Genomic DNA, 17,906 nt, shown 5'->3' with positions numbered 1-17,906 from the left:
AATATCATCTTCTCAACCATTGCAAACACAACAGATTGGCTCCAGTTTGCTTACCATCCCAACAGAACCACAGAGGATGCCATTGCCCATGTCCTGCACACCACCTTAAGTCACATGGACAAGAAATAGGGTAACTATGTGAGATTGGTGTTTGTTGATTACACTTCAGCGTTCAACACAATAGTGCCCGGCAGACTGTTCACAAAGCTGAAGTATCTAGGACTCAACAGTCACCTGTGTGCATGGGTGTTGGACTTCCTCACTGGCAGAACTCAGGTGATGCAACAGCTTTGTAAAAGGAAGGTGAATGAAACTCCGCCCCTTATGTCACTCACCTAAGAGAAACGAGAAAACAGGTTGTTCAACTTCCTGGGTAAGGAAGGAAGGAAGGTAAAATGAAGGTGAATGAAGCCCCGCCCCTTATGTCACTCACCTTACGAGAAATGAGAAAACAGGTTGTTCAACTTCCTGGGTAAAGAGAAACACACACACAATCAGACTGAGTTCAGAGCAAACTAGCAGCTTCCACTGAGTGAGACCAGCTACAGGAGAGAAAAGTGGAAAACTCCAACACTGCTGCTTCAAGCTGCTGACGCTCCACACACTGAATGTGAGTTTGAGCAAAAACACAATTTAAAGGAAGTTTCAGTGAAGGTAGTAGAGGAGCGAGGGGATCCAGGACTGACTGTACTTCCTGTCTGCTGTTTTCAGCTTCACTCACAGACTCAATGGCTTCCAGATCAGAGGAGGATCTCTGCTGTCCGGTCTGTCAGCAGGTCTTCAGAGATCCTGTTATTCTGTCATGTAGCCACAGCTTCTGTAAAGACTGTCTGAATAGATGGTGGAGAGAGAGACCAACACAACACTGTCCAATTTGTAAGAGAAGATCTTCAAGGGAAGAACCACCTTTAAACCGAGCTTTAAAGAACTTGTGTGAGTCGTTCTTACAGGAGAGAGATCAGAGAGCTTCAGAGGCTCTCTGCAGTCTGCACTCTGAGAAACTCAGACTCTTCTGTCTGGACCATCAGCAGCCAGTGTGTCTCGTCTGCAGAGACTCAGAAAAACACACCAAGCACAGATTCAGACCCATTGCTGAAGCTGCACAACAACACAAAAAGGAATTTCAGGAAACTCTGGAGCCCTTAAAGAAGAAGTTAAAGGTTTGTGAAGAAGTTCAAGTGAAGTTTGATCAAACAGCAGAACACATTAAGGTCCAGGCCCGACACACAGAGAGGCAGATTAAGGAGCAGTTTAAGAAGCTTCACCAGTTTCTAGCAGAGGAAGAGGAGGCCAGGCTGGCTGCACTGAGGGAGGAAGAGGAGCAGAAGAGTGGGATGATGAAGGAGAAGATGGAGGCTCTGAGCAGAGAGATAGCAGCTCTTTCAGACGCAGTCAGAACCACAGAGGAGGAGCTGAGAGCTGAAGACGTCTCATTCCTGCACAACTACAAGGCTGCAGTGGAAAGAGTCCAGCGCTGCCCCCTGCTGGATGATCCACAGCTGCCCTCAGGAGCTCTGATAGACCAGGCCAAACACCTGGGCAACCTGACCTTCAACATCTGGAACAACATGAAGGACATGGTCTCCTACACTTCTCTCATTCTGGACCCAAACACTGCTCATCCAGAACTCATCCTGTCTGAAGATCTGACCAGTGTGAGAGGAGGAGAAAAGCAGCAGCTTCCTGATAATCCAGAGAGGTTTGATGGATTTATCTGCTCTGTCCTGGGCTCTGAGAGCTTTAACTCAGGGACTCACAGCTGGGATGTCGAAGTTGGAGATGGTACATGGTGGGCACTGGGTGTGTTGGCAGAGTCTGTGCAGAGAATGGGAAGCATACGGTCTGCATTATGGAGAATACGGTTCTATGAAAGTAAATACTCAGCATGCTCACCATCAGCTCCTCTCACTGCTCTCTCAGTCCAGAAGAAGCTCCAGAGGATCAGAGTGAATCTGGACTGGAACAGAGGAAAGCTGTCGTTCTCTGATCCTGATACTAACACACACATACACACCTTCACACACACTTTCACTCACAGGATGTTTCCATATATCAGCACTGATGGTAAACTGAAGGTGTTGCCATTGAAGGTGTCAGTGTCAGTGCAGCAGATGAGTTGAGGATGATGATGTTTCTAATGTTGTTTCCTGTCAGTGAGTTGAAGCTGTTAAACTGCAGCTGTCCTCCTGCTGCCTCGTTGTTCCAAAGCTCTTTGTTTCTCTTTTAGTTTCACTGTTTCTTTCTGTTTCTGCTGTCCACCTTTTCACATGGAAAATCATTTCACTGTTTCTCACTGAATGACTCCCCAAACTAGATTTGAAATTCTATCAAGTTTCTAATCACTACAAGTGATTCATGTTTCTATTTGATGTGTAAATGGAGATGATTTAGTTTGCTGTGATATGGACTGACATGTGTTGAATGGGAGGAGCAGTTTGTTGTTTTTTTCTTGTCTGTTTATGACAAAAAATATATATATTGTCAAAAAATTTATACCACAATAGAGTTTCTTAAATCTCACAGCCTGAAAAATACCACACATGCCACAATGAAAAAGCTCAAAATGTCTGAACAGTAAATACTAAAGTAAAACCATTAAACCCACTCTGGAACTTAATTTAAAGGTTATTTAACAGAAATTAAAATAAATATATAAAAATTTAAGTTTCTAATCCTGACAGAATTTTCTCATAACGATCAGATAATGTAGAGCAGATGGAGCAGAGATGGGATGAATCTATAAGATTCTATAAGTTTTTTATTTATATTCTTCAATTTGTATTAAAAAGGCACAGACTGCTGAGTTTTTGATGACATAAAAAAAACACACAGCTAAATACTGAATCAATGACTTCGAAGCTTAATATGGAGTTAGAGGTTGTAGATAACTGTGTGATGAATAATAAACACATGTTAAACATTTCTAAAACAAATGTCTCATTCAGACAGATTCCAAAGACAGTAACCAAATTTGGCCACAAGATGGTAGCAGCTGATGTGAGATCCTTTCTGGTAGGGGTGCCTAATCCCAGTCCTCGACAGCTAACGTCCTGCAGCTTTTAGATGCATCCTTGTTCTGACACACCTGAATCAAATGAATGGCTTGTTATCTGGCCTTTGCCAAATATGATTGCATGCTGAAGAGGTAATTAAACCATTTAATTTCAGCTGTGTTGGAGTAGGGATGCATCTAAAAAATGCAGGATAGTAGCTCTCGAGAACTGGGATTGGACACCCCTGCTTTATGGGATGAAAAACTTCTGCTCTGAGACGTCTTCACAGAGACTGGCTCATTTGTCCTGATTTCTGGGTGAATATAGATGAACATCAAAGTGTCAGATGGAGTTATGCCACATGTCGCTATAAAACAGATGACTTATACTCACAGGGACGTGTGATCATGATGTTCTCTCATCTGCAGCTGAGCACTATCTTTTCCCAGCAGAATAACATCTAGTATTATTAAAACCATATATATTAATTCGCAGACTACTCTATATTCTTGAGAAAAAGATTAAAGTCCTCCCGGCTTTCCTCATTAAATCTGAGGCTACGTCCACACGTACACGGGTATTTTTGAAAACGGAGATTTTGAAAACGGAGGTTTTAAAAAATAATCCCGTCCACACGTAAAGGCAGAAATGAAGGAAAACGCTGCTAGGAACATGCCAAAGCAACAGGTGGTGATATATTCCTAACCGTGCAGAAATGTTGGCCAATCAGAAGTCTAGAAGCCTCGTTGGGAAAAAGTAAACAAAGCTGGGGCATAGAAGCAGAACCGAGTCGTATGTGTGGAGGGACAGTAACTGTGTGTGTATATGTAAGCATTTAAACACTGCAGAGAGTACAATTAACAGTAATAGTATTGTAGAAATTCATTTCACCGAAACAATAACGTGGCGCACAGAGTGACGTCAAAAAATGCGCACACCTTTGACTCTGCATTTTCTCAGTTTTTCTCGTCCACACGTAAATGCAAGAACGGAGTTTTCAAAAATATCCACCCTGGCCGGAGTTTTTAAAAATCTCAGTTTTTAGTGACCGAAAACGCCGTTAACGTGTGGACAAAAGGTGCAAACGCATAGAAAAAGCTACGTTTTCAAAAATACCCGGGTACGTGTGGACGTAGCCTGAGAAGGTAAAAGGACGTTACATCCAGACCTTATTGTGACAGGTGAGACCTGAGACTGGGAACCGCCCCTAGTAGGTGGGGCTGGGTTTTTCCCTTTTATAAGCACAGGTGCAGGCAATTAGTGATGGTAAATTTGATTCTTTTTCTGAATCGAGTTTTAATGAGTCACTCACCAAAGTAAATCGTGTTTTTTGAGTCATTTGATTCACTGAGTCAGTTGCCCAGAGAGCTCAAAAAATGTACATTTTCACTCAAACTTAATTTGTTTCTCTTTTCATGTAAATCCTACTGCTAAGATGAATGATTCTAAAAGAAAACAACTATTTTATAGAGCAAAAAAGAGCAAAAACATTTCTAAAAGTAAGCAATTTCCTATCAAAATTACTTAATAAACATTTATTTTGTTTATTTTTATTTTATTAGTATTTTCCTTAAATGTGTCAAATATATATTTTCTCATCTAAATTTCCACTGAGCTGTGAGCCAGTAATGCGCCTTAACATTGGTTGCCAACCAAGAAGAAGAAGAAGCTGTGAGCCAGGAGGGAGGGGTGAGTGAGTGAGTGAGTGAGTGAGTGAGTGATTCGTTCGCTCTATGGCTGTGTCCCAATTCAGGGTCTGCACCCTTGAAGTACGCGCACTACGTGCACTACGCGTACTACGTACGGTGCGTACTATAAGTACGTACTACGCGTACTACGTACGGTGCGTACTATAAGTACGAGAAGTGTGGAAGTGAGAGGCTTGTGAAATGGGACGGTATACGCTTGGTCGCGCTGTTCAGGTTGTCTAGCAACCATGTTACTAACCGCGAGACACGTTACATACAGCTTTGTTTGACAGAAATGAAGGAGAAAAAATGTTTTGTTGGTCATTCATTTTTGTCATGACATCACTTTGATTAGTTGAGTATCTGAGGCTGAGACCACGGGACTGTAAAACATGATTGTTGGGCTTCATTTCTGTGCTGAACAGTCATTTAAGATTAGCTAGTAAATAACAATTAGCTAATGTTGTTCATGAGACTAAAATCATCTCACTGTGGTAATGTAAATATAATATAGCCAATTTCGCACATAAATAAGTGACGTCGTATTCAGTACTTTTGACAGTTCACTCTTCGGCCGCTCCATCTTATTAGGGAAATTCCAAATACATAAATGTAAATTTCAAAACTCAACCCCATCATTTAATTTGTTTTTGATTGAAATTGAATATTACTTAAACTCTCTTAAATTAACTTCCAATAAAAAAGGTTTATCATTGATTGAAATACATTCAGAAATGTTTAACGAATGAGCTGTCACAACTTTCAAGTACAAAGTTGTTATGAAGTTTGTCACATGTCCTGGGGCGCACTGACAGAGGAGAAGCTGCCGGACACTGGCGCCACCGGGCCCTCTGACCACCACCAGTAGGCAAACACGGGGTTAGTATCTTGCCCAAGTATATATGGCATGCAGCCAGGAGGCAGCCTGGGATCGAACCACCGACCTTCTGATTAGTGGCTGACCTGCTCTGCCACCTGAGCTACAAACACCCCTTTTCTTTTTTTATCCTTTGTTTATTTATCCTTCTTATTTCATTGTACTGTTTATTGTTACTCTTATTTGCCTTGTATGTCTACTGTACAAACTGAACTGGAATGACTGACTGTTCGCTTTATAAGTTCAATAAAGTTTGGGGGAAAAAAAACAAAAACCTCTTCGGCTGCTCCCTTCTGCCGTATTTTGCGGCAAAATTATCCACACCCACCACCGCGCTATGAATTGTGGGATATATGGGACCACGAAGCGTGCACCGGACCACGCTTGATATTTGGGGAAATCAATGGCGCATTTGGAGTATGCATTTGAAGCACACTTCGAATTGGGAAAGCCATCGTCGCGTGGCGGTGACCTAACCGGCCGCACTTGAAATGCGTACTTCAAGCGTGCAGACCCTGAATTGGGACACAGCCTATGATTCAGCACAGGAGGAAGGGGGTGAGTAGCTCAAATGTGTTGTTAGCATAGCGATGCTACTGTGAACCAAGGAGCTATTTTCTTGATGTGAGCTTCTACTCAGGGTTTTTTCTTCCAGTTCAGAGCAGAAATGTTTTTGTTAAGATACTGGATGATGTGTTTTTCTCCACAATTTTAATTATAAGCTAGATATATTGCTGCTAACAGCAACAGGGATGAGTCAGTGAGTCAGTTGGGCTTGTGAATCATGATTCATGAGTCAGTAAAGTGATTCTCGAGTATTGAACGATTCGTTCATGATTCGCGCATCACTACAGGCAGTTACTCATTCTCTTGAGTGAACCTGGAGCTCTGTGAGTGCCTGGTCCAAGCCGCGGTATTTGGCACTTTGAACTTTGATGTGGGTCCCTTAGCCTTTTATTGAAGCTTTAGGTCACCGAAAATGGTCCGCTTGTGTTTTGGTGATTTGGCGGAGGTTTAAAGTGTGCTGTATCTTTACCCCCTGTAGGAAGAAACCATTGTTTTGTTCCTGTGACAAAACATGTAAGGGACTCAACCAGCGTTTGTCGATATTTGTTAGTCCCCATCTTTTAAACAGGTAGCTGAACAATACATATGAAGCAAGGTGGGAGGGCTATTCCTGCTGCGGTCAATTGTTCAGTCAAAGTGATGTCCTGTTTTGATTTACAGATTGTCAAGCTGCTTCTTTTCCAGGGTGGATCTCTGGCTTCGTGGCCGAGGTCCAGATACACCAGTGGTTTTTTTAATTTATTTCACTCTTGCTTAATTCAACAGCTAGGTTGTTGTTTTTGTTTATTTGTTTTTGTTGTTTCACTGTATCAGTAGGCACCAATGCATGTATCGATTGTATTTTAGAGTGGTTTAATATATTCACAGTGGCTTGCAAAAGTTTTCGGCCCCCTTGAACTTTTCCACATTTTGTCACAATACAGCCACAAACATGAATCAATTTTATTGGAATTCCACGTGAAAGACCAACACAAAGTGGTGCACACGTGAGAAGTGGAACGAAAAACATACACGATTCTAGGGGTGGGCGATATAAACGATATAAGATACAAACGATATAAATTTGACCAACGATAGATATTTTGACTATACCGCTCTACCGCGATAGCGCATGTTGATGATGTCATCAAGCTGCGCCTGTTTTTGTCGAAAGCATCGCAGCGGCTACAACCATTATCATCTGCAAATTATGCCGGGCAACAATCATAGCAAATGACTGGATGAATAATCTCAGTTGCTTTCCTAACTGAAGTTTGCCCCGTGTATAGCATCCTGCTATGCGATTGCATTTGTCCCTGACCACAAGAATCCCTCACGTTAACTTTTATCGAGTGGATAAAAAAGTTGGCGTTCATCCTCCAGCTTCACTGTGCTAATGTTATGCTAACATAGCTGTGTCACTAGCAATCACGTAGTACAACATTATTTTACATTAAATTACATTAATAACATTAAATTAATGGTTTTAGTAACGCAGTAAAGCAGTAACTATCAGTTTTGTTTTTTCTTTTCATGGTGGAGATTTGGGGTGTACCAATTTAATCTAATGACCTTTTTTGCAATAGTAATCCCTTACTTTACTCGTTGCTTGAAAAAAGTAATTGCATTACAGTAACGCGTTACTTGTAACACGTTACTGCCCATCTCTGGTGACTAGTTAATGGATTTCATGCATACAAAAGAACATGGAACAACCTTTTTATTATTTGTACTGATAGGCAAAAGCACCGTTGTCTCCAATGAACAGGTTGTTCCATGATGACAAAAGATATAAACAGAAAAAAAGGCTGAACACACAGAGACATTCTGCAACATACTCACTACTGAGAAAAAATATGCTTATTACAAATCAAATTGTAGGACAAAGTATTAACTTCGAGTTATGTTTCTTTTAATAGTCTCAAATAAAAAAAATAAAATAAGGCACTCTGACTGGTACTGACAATGGGCAAACGGCTTAAGAATGAAAGTACATTGTACGCTGTCTGTCCTGCGTGCTGCACAACAACATTGAATATTTAGTATTTACTGCTTTTTACACTTAGCTAGATTAATGCGATGGTGTTGTGTCTAGTATGTTGGTTTAGTTTTTTGTTTTTTTTTGCTTGTTTTCTATTCTTCTTCTCTCAACAGGTGATCCAGGAGATTTTTTTTTCTCCCCCCTTTCTCACTGTCCCTCTCCCCTTCTGTTTTTCTTTTCCTTCCTCTTTCTCTCTCCCTTTCCTATCCCTCACTCATGTCTGTCCCGTCTGTAACATCTGAAAATAAAATATAATAAATAATAAAAACAAAGGTCGATCAAATGGACCAATACGGCAATGCCACAATGATCCATTTGGCAAAGTAAATCCATTGGGTATCCTTGTTGATCTTCAGACAACAATTCTGACGGCTAAAGAACCAAATGGGACAGGCAAAAAAAAAGAAAAAAAAAAAAGAATGAAAGTTCAGGTACTATGGAACTTTAGTTCTTGAGAAAGTTACAGAGTGGGTGACACATGGTTAACATTGCATTAACAGTTTGCTCTCAGTCCACTTACCAGCAAATGTTCCAGGTGGCTCCGCTGTGAGTTTGTGTCCATTAACCGCAGAAATGTGCAGAAATGAAAGATTTCCTGTGAGGCTGTACGCTCTTCACGCACACTAATAGTAAATTACTACTATCATGTTTTACTTAAACTTTGAAGTTGTAGTTGCTGGATATAAATAATATGAGCAATTAACAATTTTACTCCAAGATACTGATAAGTATACATATGTAAGGACAAGAGAGGCATTAAGGACAAAAACAAGACACCCCCACAATCTTTTAGTTACAATATAATATTTGGTTGAAATGTTCATATTGTTCAAATATGTTATTTTCTTTGGTTGTTGTAAAATAATGTGTGCCCCAGTCTCCAATAAGACAAAGTGCTGGAAAGGTAGTTATCCCTCCTTTACACCACAAGAAGGAGTCTCTCAATAAAAGAGCAGCTCTAGCAGGAGTAAACAAGCTCGGCCCCTAACCATAATGCAGTGCGCCTATCAAGAGCTGTGTGAGACTGTACAAATGTGTAACAATATACTATGTCTATACATTTGCAGACCCAGTAAAGGGAAACTGGGTCTGTGAGAGTTAAAGGTTGTTACGGATTCAAATACAGGAGGAAAAACCACAATAACAACACTGGTCCGGCCGGGTTGAGTCAAACAATGATTTTAATGATCACACGCGTGGGAGATGGACACCGTACGCAGACAGCATCAGATCTCAAAATGGTGGAGCATTGATCAAACTCTTATAGCCTCTAGTGGCCTCCACCTTATCATAAAAGCCTAAACATTCACATTCTTTCTCTCACACGGCGCCTAAGCTACGACCTTGGCTCCCTGTTTATCTGCTCCTGCTGAGATGGGGCAGAAAACTCCAGCATATTCTGTTCTCTTCTAATCAGACAAATAAGGCGATGACTTTCTGCAAACAGTATTTCTTATAACTCAGCAGTATATTGCAGCATAAAACAATATCATTCATTCACAATAAATCAGCAGTCTAATGTAATGCAAATCAGTTTAACAAATGCAATAGTTATCAGCTTCTTCTAATTCAGGAGAATAATGCAAACTAAAACTACATAATAATTCACAATCTTTAATTAGGGGTCTAACATGGCATAAAATAATATTATAATCCCACAAGGTAGAAGAAGAATTTGCATCCCAGTAAACACATGAAATCCCCTGTGTTTGTATTACACACCAGCAGCTAGAGAATCTGCCAAATATTGAGGCAGGATAAAGCACTTTCAAAATAAAGCCTCCCAAACAACTACATGAAGTGACACATTATTTTCTGAGCTTAATGCTTTGAACTGTTTTACAGCTGCTGTTAGGTAAACAAGTGAACTCTGTGATGAAACACACCTTTATTTATGGCTGAAGCAAAACTCTTGACAGCCAAGGGAGGTGAAAAGAGCTCCGCCCCTGACATCAGTAAACTGCGACAAACCAGGAAACAAGCTGTTCTTTTTCATCGGTAAAGAGAGACGCACAGACGATCAGACTGAGCTCAGACCAAACTAGCAGCTTCCTCTGAGTGAGTCCAGCTACAGGAGAGAAAAGTGGAAAACTCCAACACTGCTGCTTCAAGCTGCTGACGCTCCACACACTGAATGTGAGTTTGAGCAAAAACACGACTCAAAGGAAGTTTCAGTGAAGGTGGTAGAGGAGGGAGGGGAGCCAGGACTGACTGTACTTCCTGTCTGCTGTTTTCAGCTTCACTCACAGACTCAATGGCTTCCAGATCAGAGGAGGATCTCTGCTGTCCGGTCTGTCAGGAGGTCTTCAGAGATCCTGTTATTCTGTCATGTAGCCACAGCTTCTGTAAAGACTGTCTGAAGAGATGGTGGAGAGAGAGACCAACACACGAGTGTCCAGTTTGTAAGGAAATATCAGTGAATGATCCACCTTTAAACCGAGCTTTAAAGAACCTGTGTGAGTCATTCTTACAGGAGAGAGCTTCAGAGGCTCTCTGCAGTCTGCACTCTGAGAAACTCAAACTCTTCTGTCTGGACCATCAGCAGCCAGTGTGTGTCGTCTGCTGTGCCTCAGAAAAACACACCAATCACAGATTCAGACCCATCGATGAAGCTGCACAACAACACAAGAAGGAACTTCAGGAAACTCTGGAGCCCTTAAAGAAGAAGTTAAAGGTTTGTGAAGAAGTTCAAGTGAAGTTTGATCAAACAGCAGAACACATTAAGGTCCAGGCCCGACACACAGAGAGGCAGATTAAGGAGCAGTTTAAGAAGCTTCACCAGTTTCTAGCAGAGGAAGAGGAGGCCAGGCTGGCTGCACTGAGGGAGGAAGAGGAGCAGAAGAGTGGGATGATGAAGGAGAAGATGGAGGCTCTGAGCAGAGAGATAGCAGCTCTTTCAGACACAGTCAGAGCCACAGAGGAGGAGCTGAGAGCTGAAGACGTCTCATTCCTGCACAACTACAAGGCTGCAGTGGAAAGAGTCCAGTGCTGCCCCCTGCTGGATGATCCACAGCTGCCCTCAGGAGCTCTGATAGACCAGGCCAAACACCTGGGCAACCTGACCTTCAACATCTGGAATAATAAGAAGGACATGGTCTCCTACACTCCTCTCATTCTGGACCCAAACACTGCTCATCCACAACTCATCCTGTCTGAAGATCTGACCAGTGTGAGACGAGGAGGAGAGAGGCAGCAGCTTCCTGATAATCCAGAGAGGATTGATTCATACAGCTCTATCCTGGGCTCTGAGGGCTTTAACTCAGGGACTCACAGCTGGGATGTTGAAGTTGGAGACAGTACAGGGTGGGAACTGGGTGTGTTAGCAGAGTCTGTGCAGAGGAAGGGACTGATAAGATCTGGAATATGGAAAATCGGTTTCAGTTTAGGCAAATACTCAGCACGCTCACCATCAGCTCCTGTTACTGCTCTCTCTGTTCTGAAGAAGTTCCAGAGGATCAGAGTGAATCTGGACTGGAACAGAGGAAAGCTGTCGTTCTCTGATCCTGATACTAACACACACATACACACCTTCACACACACTTTCACTCACAGGATGTTTCCATACATTTATACATGGGATAAAGTGAAGGTGTTGCCGTTGAAGGTGTCAGTGTCAGTGCAGCAGATGAGTTGAGGATGATGATGTTTCTAATGTTGTTTCCTGTCAGTGAATTGAAGCTGTTAAACTGCAGCTGTTCTCCTGCTGCCTCGTTGTTCATCATGAAATGTTGACAGTTTTAACTTATTAATATAAGGACAACAACGATTTGTTCCTCCCACCATCCAAAGACATGCAGTCTGTGGAGATAGGTTAATTGGTTAATCCAAATTGCCCATAGGTGTGAATGCAGGAGTGAATATGAGCGAGAATGGTTGTCTGTCCCTGTGTGTTAGCCCTGTGACAGACTGGCGACCTGTCCAGGGTGTACCCTGCCTCTCACCCTATGACAGCTGGGATAGGCTCCAGCGCCCCCGCGACCCTGAAAAGGATAAGCAGAAGCAAATGGATGGATTGATTCCACATACAATCCTGTAAATTTTAATCAACATGAACACTGAAAAAGTTGCACTGAGTAAAACATTAGTTTTATTTTGTTCACTAACATCATAATACTACTGTAATGCAGGATTGCTCCATGTCAATATGCTATCTTTGTTGTTAAAAATATTTAAAAATAAAAATTTTAACTAATCTTGCTGTAAGGCAGTTGTTGCAGGGCATGTATCAAAATTAAAGGTGTGAATGTTAAAGGCAACGCATGTATTTACTAATAAAGGCAATGATTCCATCCTGTATCTGCGGCTCACATTATAGTCAGCTATCCATGGTCATTGTTACACATATCTTTTCTGGTATTTGTAAATGTTGATCTACCTAAAAATCATAAGCTTAAATACTGTAATCATTATTCATTATGGAGTAATTATGGTCAAATCTATCAAATAAAACATTTTGCACTTTAATAATGAATTGGGCAATAATGGACGCATTAGTAAATTGAATTTATTTTTAATTGTTTTAGTCATTTAGACATTACTAAAGTATTTCATTATTTGAATGCAAATATATATATATATATATATATATTAGTATATTAGTATATAAAAAGTATAATAAATTATATTGATTGTATTTTAATCACTGGGACATAGAGAGATTGAAATTTCATTACGTCCAAAATAGGGTAAAAAGGCACAACCTCCAGTCTTATATGTTAGTGGTCTCCAACCTTTTTTGCGCCACGGACCGGTTTATGCCCGACAATATTTTCACGGACCGGCTTTTAATGTGTCGCAGATAAATACAACAAAATAAAACTAGTACCGGTACCTAAAAAAAGAAGATTTATTCATAACACACGTGAAAAGTCCCGGGAAAACCGAGTTAACAATCAAAACGATAACAAAATAACGCTGAAAACTGATAAAAACCCTGAAAACTATACATTTCACACCTGAGCCTCAACTCTCGCGGCCCGGTACCAAACGACTCACGGACCGGTACCGGTCCGAGGCCCGGGGGTTGGGGACCACTGTTATATGTGATTATAGTGTGCTATAATAGAGTTTCTTTGTGTGCTTTTAATAACAGTAACTTTATTCTTTGTTCTTGAACAAAAGAGATAAGGTAAGGTAGAGATAAGATAAAGGTGTGTGTGTGTGCATGTAAGGAAGTGCATGAGAGAGAGCAGACACACACACTGATTTCTGAGTCTCTGACTTTTAAGGTGTACAATTTAGTAAAAAGAAATTGTTTTGAGTAAATTGTGATTGACAAACACAGAGTTTTAAAGATATGAAAGTATTTGGTTTAAAAGGGATACTGTTAAACTGAATGAGTACACAAGAATGTACTAATGAAATTGAAGTAAAATAGCATAAAATGGATGACACATTAAGTGAAGCCTACCCATATGTGACTGAATGTTCATATGTAATGGAATTTTCTATATTAAGAATGAGACTGAAAAGAAGAAAATGCAATGGCATGATTTTTAAGTTTAAACTATTTTAAAATCACTACTCAGGCCCCCAGCTCTTATCAGAGAAGGCAAGGAAAAAACCCAGACTTTGATGGAGCCAGAACTGGGCAAGTCCCCTCACCCACATCAGCGCCATTTAAACTCTGCACTGCTTGCTGAGTAATACACATAGAATCAGAGATAAGACTTTTTTAAACAGAGTGTCATTTGGTGGTGTGAAGCAGGCAGGATTGAGGGCCCAAAATGCAGACTCATACACAGGACTTAACTCGAAAACAGCTTTTTTGGTATTTTGCCTAAACTAGAATGCGTAGGAAAACTATATAAACAGGTGGAACACACAGCCAGGGAATGAGGGAGACTGTGATTGAAGACAGAGGTAGATGCAGACATAAATACACACAAGGGCAAACGAGGGAATCATGGCTAAGAGGAGACACCTGGGAAGCACAGCTGGACACAATCTCACAAACAAGACAGGGGACATAAAAACTGAATATGATGCACACCAGGCAAGAGACTATTAAAGGGATAAAGGAAATACAGGAACACACAAACTGAGAAAGGATCTGACATAACCCGGGGAACATAGAGAGCGAGGGATGTCAGAGAGGGCAAGAGAGCAGGACGAAAGAGCATGATGAGAGAGGGTGAGAGAGCAAGGGAGGAGGGAGGGCAAGGGGTGAGAGAGACAAACAGAGACATGACCGGGGAAACATTCAACAACACCAAGGCTACGTCCACACGTACATGGGTATTTTTGAAAACGGAGATTTGAAAAATGAAATAAATGTGTCTGTAACATTGGACCCGTTAATCATAGGCAGGACACGAACGTACTGACAGCACTACTTTATTTTCAACTGTGATTATAATGTGGTTTTCGTTATACTGGGACACAGACACTCCCGCTCTGCTGTCACGTCTGCTCTCTCCCTCCGACTGTCACTGTGAACATATAAAGAGACATCATCACACTCACATCCCAGCACACCTGTTCAACCCCACCCCTGCGCCGCCTTGGGAGCTCATTGCATCACCCCTCATCTGCAGCCGGCCAGAGACCACACCAACGCCACACATCCCCACCGCCCGACTGGGGCCGGGGCCATCTGGCCAAACCTTATTGCCCCCCCCCCCCCCCCCCCGCTCGAGCGGGAGAGGAAATTGACCACGACCATCTGCGTGCCCGGCCTATGGATCACGTTGTACTTAAAGGGCTGCAGAGTCAGATACCACCAAGTGATCCGGGCATTGACATCCTTTATATGGTGGAGCCACTGCAGCGGGACATGGTCTGAGCAGGGGGTGAGTGGGCATCCCAGGAGGTAGTAGCGAAGGGAGTCGACCGCCCACCGGATCGCCAGGCACTCCTTCTCCATGGTAATATACCTTGACTTGCGCTAGCTTCCGGCTGATGTAGACGACCGGCCGGTCAGCTCCCCCTACCTGCTGGGACAAAACGGCCCCCAGCCCTCTGTTTGATGCGTCAGTCTGCAGACAAAAAGGGAGGGAGAAGTTAGGCGTGAACAGCAGCAGCTCTCCACAGAGAGCCCATTTCACCTGCACAAACGCCGCCTGGCACAACTGGACCAGATCCAGGGCACCCTTGTGGGTGAGAACAGTTAAATGGCTGGTCAGGTCCGCGAACCCTGGTACGAACCGCCGGCCAGCCCCAGAAACTGACTCACCTCCTTTTTTGTCTTGGGGCGCGGGCATGATGCAATCACCGCCGTCTTCTCCACTTGAGGCTGCACCTGCCTGCCCCCGAAGTGGTACCCCAAATACTGTACCTCCCTCCGCCCAACCGCACACTTCTTCAGGTTGGCCGTGAGCCTGCCTCAGAGACTCCAATACCGCAGCCCCACGCCACACATGCTCCGCCCACGTGTCACTGTAGATGATGACATCATCTAGATAGGCAGCAGCATAGGCAGCGTGGGGCCGCACCACCCGGTCCATGAGGCGCTGAAAGGTGGCAGGGGCCCCGAACAAGCCGAATGGAAGCGTAACGAATTGGTATAAACCGTACGGGGTGGAGAAGGCTGTCTTTTCCTTGGACTCTGCTGACAAGGGAATCTGCCAGTAGCCCTTGGTTAATCCAGTGTTGTGAAAAAGCGAGCGGTACCCAACCGGTCCAGGAGCTTGTTGACCTGGGGCATGGGATAAGCATCGAAATGTGACACCTAATTCACCCTGTGATAATCAACACAGAACCGTATAGACCCATCTTTCTTCACCACAAGAACAATGGGGCTACACCAAGCACTGTGTGACTCTTCTGTTACTCCCAACCTCAGCATTTCCTTCAGTTCCCGGAGCACAATTTGTCTTTTATGTTCCGGCAGCCTGTAGGGCCGTGAACGCACCGTCACGCCAGGCTGCATCTCAAAATGGTGCTCTATGAGAGAAGTACGGCTGAGTAAGGGGGAGAACACGTCGTCAAAGCGCTGTTGCAATGCAGCAACATCCGCCCTCTGGGCCTGTGAAAGATGGTCACTACAATGGAGGGAAGTGGGGATGTTAGATTTTGGCACTTCCGGCCCCAACTCAGCTCTCTCCCTTACCAGGCTCTCCAGAGAAGCAGTCTCCGCCTCCCTCCAGGCTTTGAAGAGGTTGAGGTGGTAAATCTGCGTGGCTCCGTCCCTGTCCCATCGTACTACCTCATAATCAACGTCCCCCACTCGTTGTGTGACCACAAAGGGCTCTTGCCACTTGGGGAGTAATTTAGAGCTGGAATAAGGAAGTAACGCAAGCACTTTATCTCCCGGTGAAAATTGCCTGAGTTCTGTTGTACAGGTGTTGCTGCCGCTACTGGGCCTGGAGCAAATTCTCCTGTGAGAGTGTGTGTAGCTTTGCTCTCAGGTCCAGCACGTACTGAACTTCACTTTTCGCAGGGCTTGGACCCTCCTCCCAGTTTTCCTTAATCAGGTCGAGCACCCCCCGCAGCTTTCTGCCGTACAACAGTTCAAAGGGAGAAAATCCCGTGGAGGCCTGGGGCACCTCCCGCACTGCGAACAACAGAGGGTCTAACCAGCGATCCCAATTGCGTTCATCCTCGTGAATGAACTTACAGATCATGGACTTCAGGGTTTTATTCAGCCGCTCCACCAACCCGTCGGTCTGAGAGTGGTAGATGCTGGTTCGAACAGCTTTAATACCCGTACAGTTCCCTCAGTGTGCGAGACATGAACGATGTGCCCTGGTCGATCAGTATTTCTTTCGGAATACCAACCCGGGAGACAACCTGAAACAGTGCCTGTGCCACACTTCTCGCGGAAATGATGCTCAGTGGCATTGCTTCCGGGTATCGTGTTGCATAATCCACCAGGACTAATACGAAGCGATACCCGCGTGCACTCCAGTGAAATGGCCCAATGAGGTCCATACCGATACGGTCAAACAGGACCTCAATGAGGGGTAACAGGTGCAAAGGCGCCTTCAGGATGGCCGGCTGGCTAACCAGCTGACACTCCAGACGCAACGAGCATCGGCGGCGCACGTCCAGATGCCAGGCCAATAGAATCGGGCCATTATCCGCTCCAGAGTTTTTTCGCATCACCATGTGTCTGCCCATGGGCTTTGAATGAGTTGCCTGAAAAATCATTTCCCGGCCATAGCTTACACCTACACATGATATACCATGTTTTGACTGAGAGATTTCTGAAAAAAATTTAAACGTACGGCTTTGCTATCACTTCCAACATAAATAAATACAGAAAACTAAATAGCATTGATGTTTGTAGGGTTACTGAAATTGGGCTAGCTGATATATAATGATGTGCTACGTGATTGCTAGCTACACAGCCATAACACAGTGAAGCTGGAGGATGAATGCTAACTTTTTTCCACTTGATAAAAGTTAATGGGAGGTTTTCCGATGGTTAGGGACAAATGCAATCGCATGGCAGGATGCTGTAAACGGACCAAACTTCAGTCAGGAGAACAATAGGAAGTTAGTCATTAATGAAGCAATGGTAGAAGAAGCAAGAAGAATGAGTAAAGTTTGACTTATTGTATCTGACTCTTTTGTTTCGCTTAATGCGCCTTATAATCCAGTGCGCCTTATGTATAAATACAGACCCATTCATCCACAGTGTGCCTTATAGTCTGGTAGCCCTTTAAAAATACTTTAATCTTCATAATTAATAGAAAATTATCAGGTCAGCACATTCACAAACTTAGGTTTCCCCATTTCCCAATACCCCATTAGCCTTTTATGGCTGAGGGGAAAAAACTTTTCGCATTTCAAATCAAAATTTATTTCTATAGCACATT

General features: G+C 43.2%; 1 protein-coding gene across 1 annotated transcript; it reads left to right on the top strand.

Moving 5' to 3' along the window:
- Nucleotides 1-501: 501 nt before the first annotated feature.
- On the top strand, nucleotides 502-12,421 carry LOC309703194 (uncharacterized protein). Its single transcript, XM_082527906.1, has 4 exons — nucleotides 502-610; nucleotides 712-2,114; nucleotides 10,194-10,281; nucleotides 10,383-12,421. Exons 2-4 carry the CDS (start codon nucleotides 729-731, stop codon nucleotides 11,777-11,779), a joined length of 2,871 nt encoding a protein of 956 aa, XP_082384032.1. The 5' UTR covers nucleotides 502-610; nucleotides 712-728; the 3' UTR covers nucleotides 11,780-12,421.
- Nucleotides 12,422-17,906: the final 5,485 nt, after the last annotated feature.

The sequence above is a fragment of the Aulonocara stuartgranti genome (genome assembly GCF_965226115.1).
Source record: "Aulonocara stuartgranti genome assembly, chromosome: 3".
Taxonomy (NCBI): domain Eukaryota; kingdom Metazoa; phylum Chordata; class Actinopteri; order Cichliformes; family Cichlidae; genus Aulonocara; species Aulonocara stuartgranti.
The sequence above is the reverse complement of the archived record's forward strand: the minus strand, read 5'-3'. Positions and strand labels throughout refer to the sequence as shown.

Coding starts and splice junctions, on each gene's coding strand:
- LOC309703194 (XM_082527906.1), top strand. CDS start 729: ATGGCTTCCAGATCAGAGGAGGATCTCTGCTGTCCGGTCTGTCAGCAG. Junction 2,115..10,193: donor CAGTGTCAGTGCAGCAGATG/AGTTGAGGATGA, acceptor CCAAACTAGCAG/CTTCCTCTGAGTGAGTCCAG. Junction 10,282..10,382: donor TGACGCTCCACACACTGAAT/GTGAGTTTGAGC, acceptor TGCTGTTTTCAG/CTTCACTCACAGACTCAATG.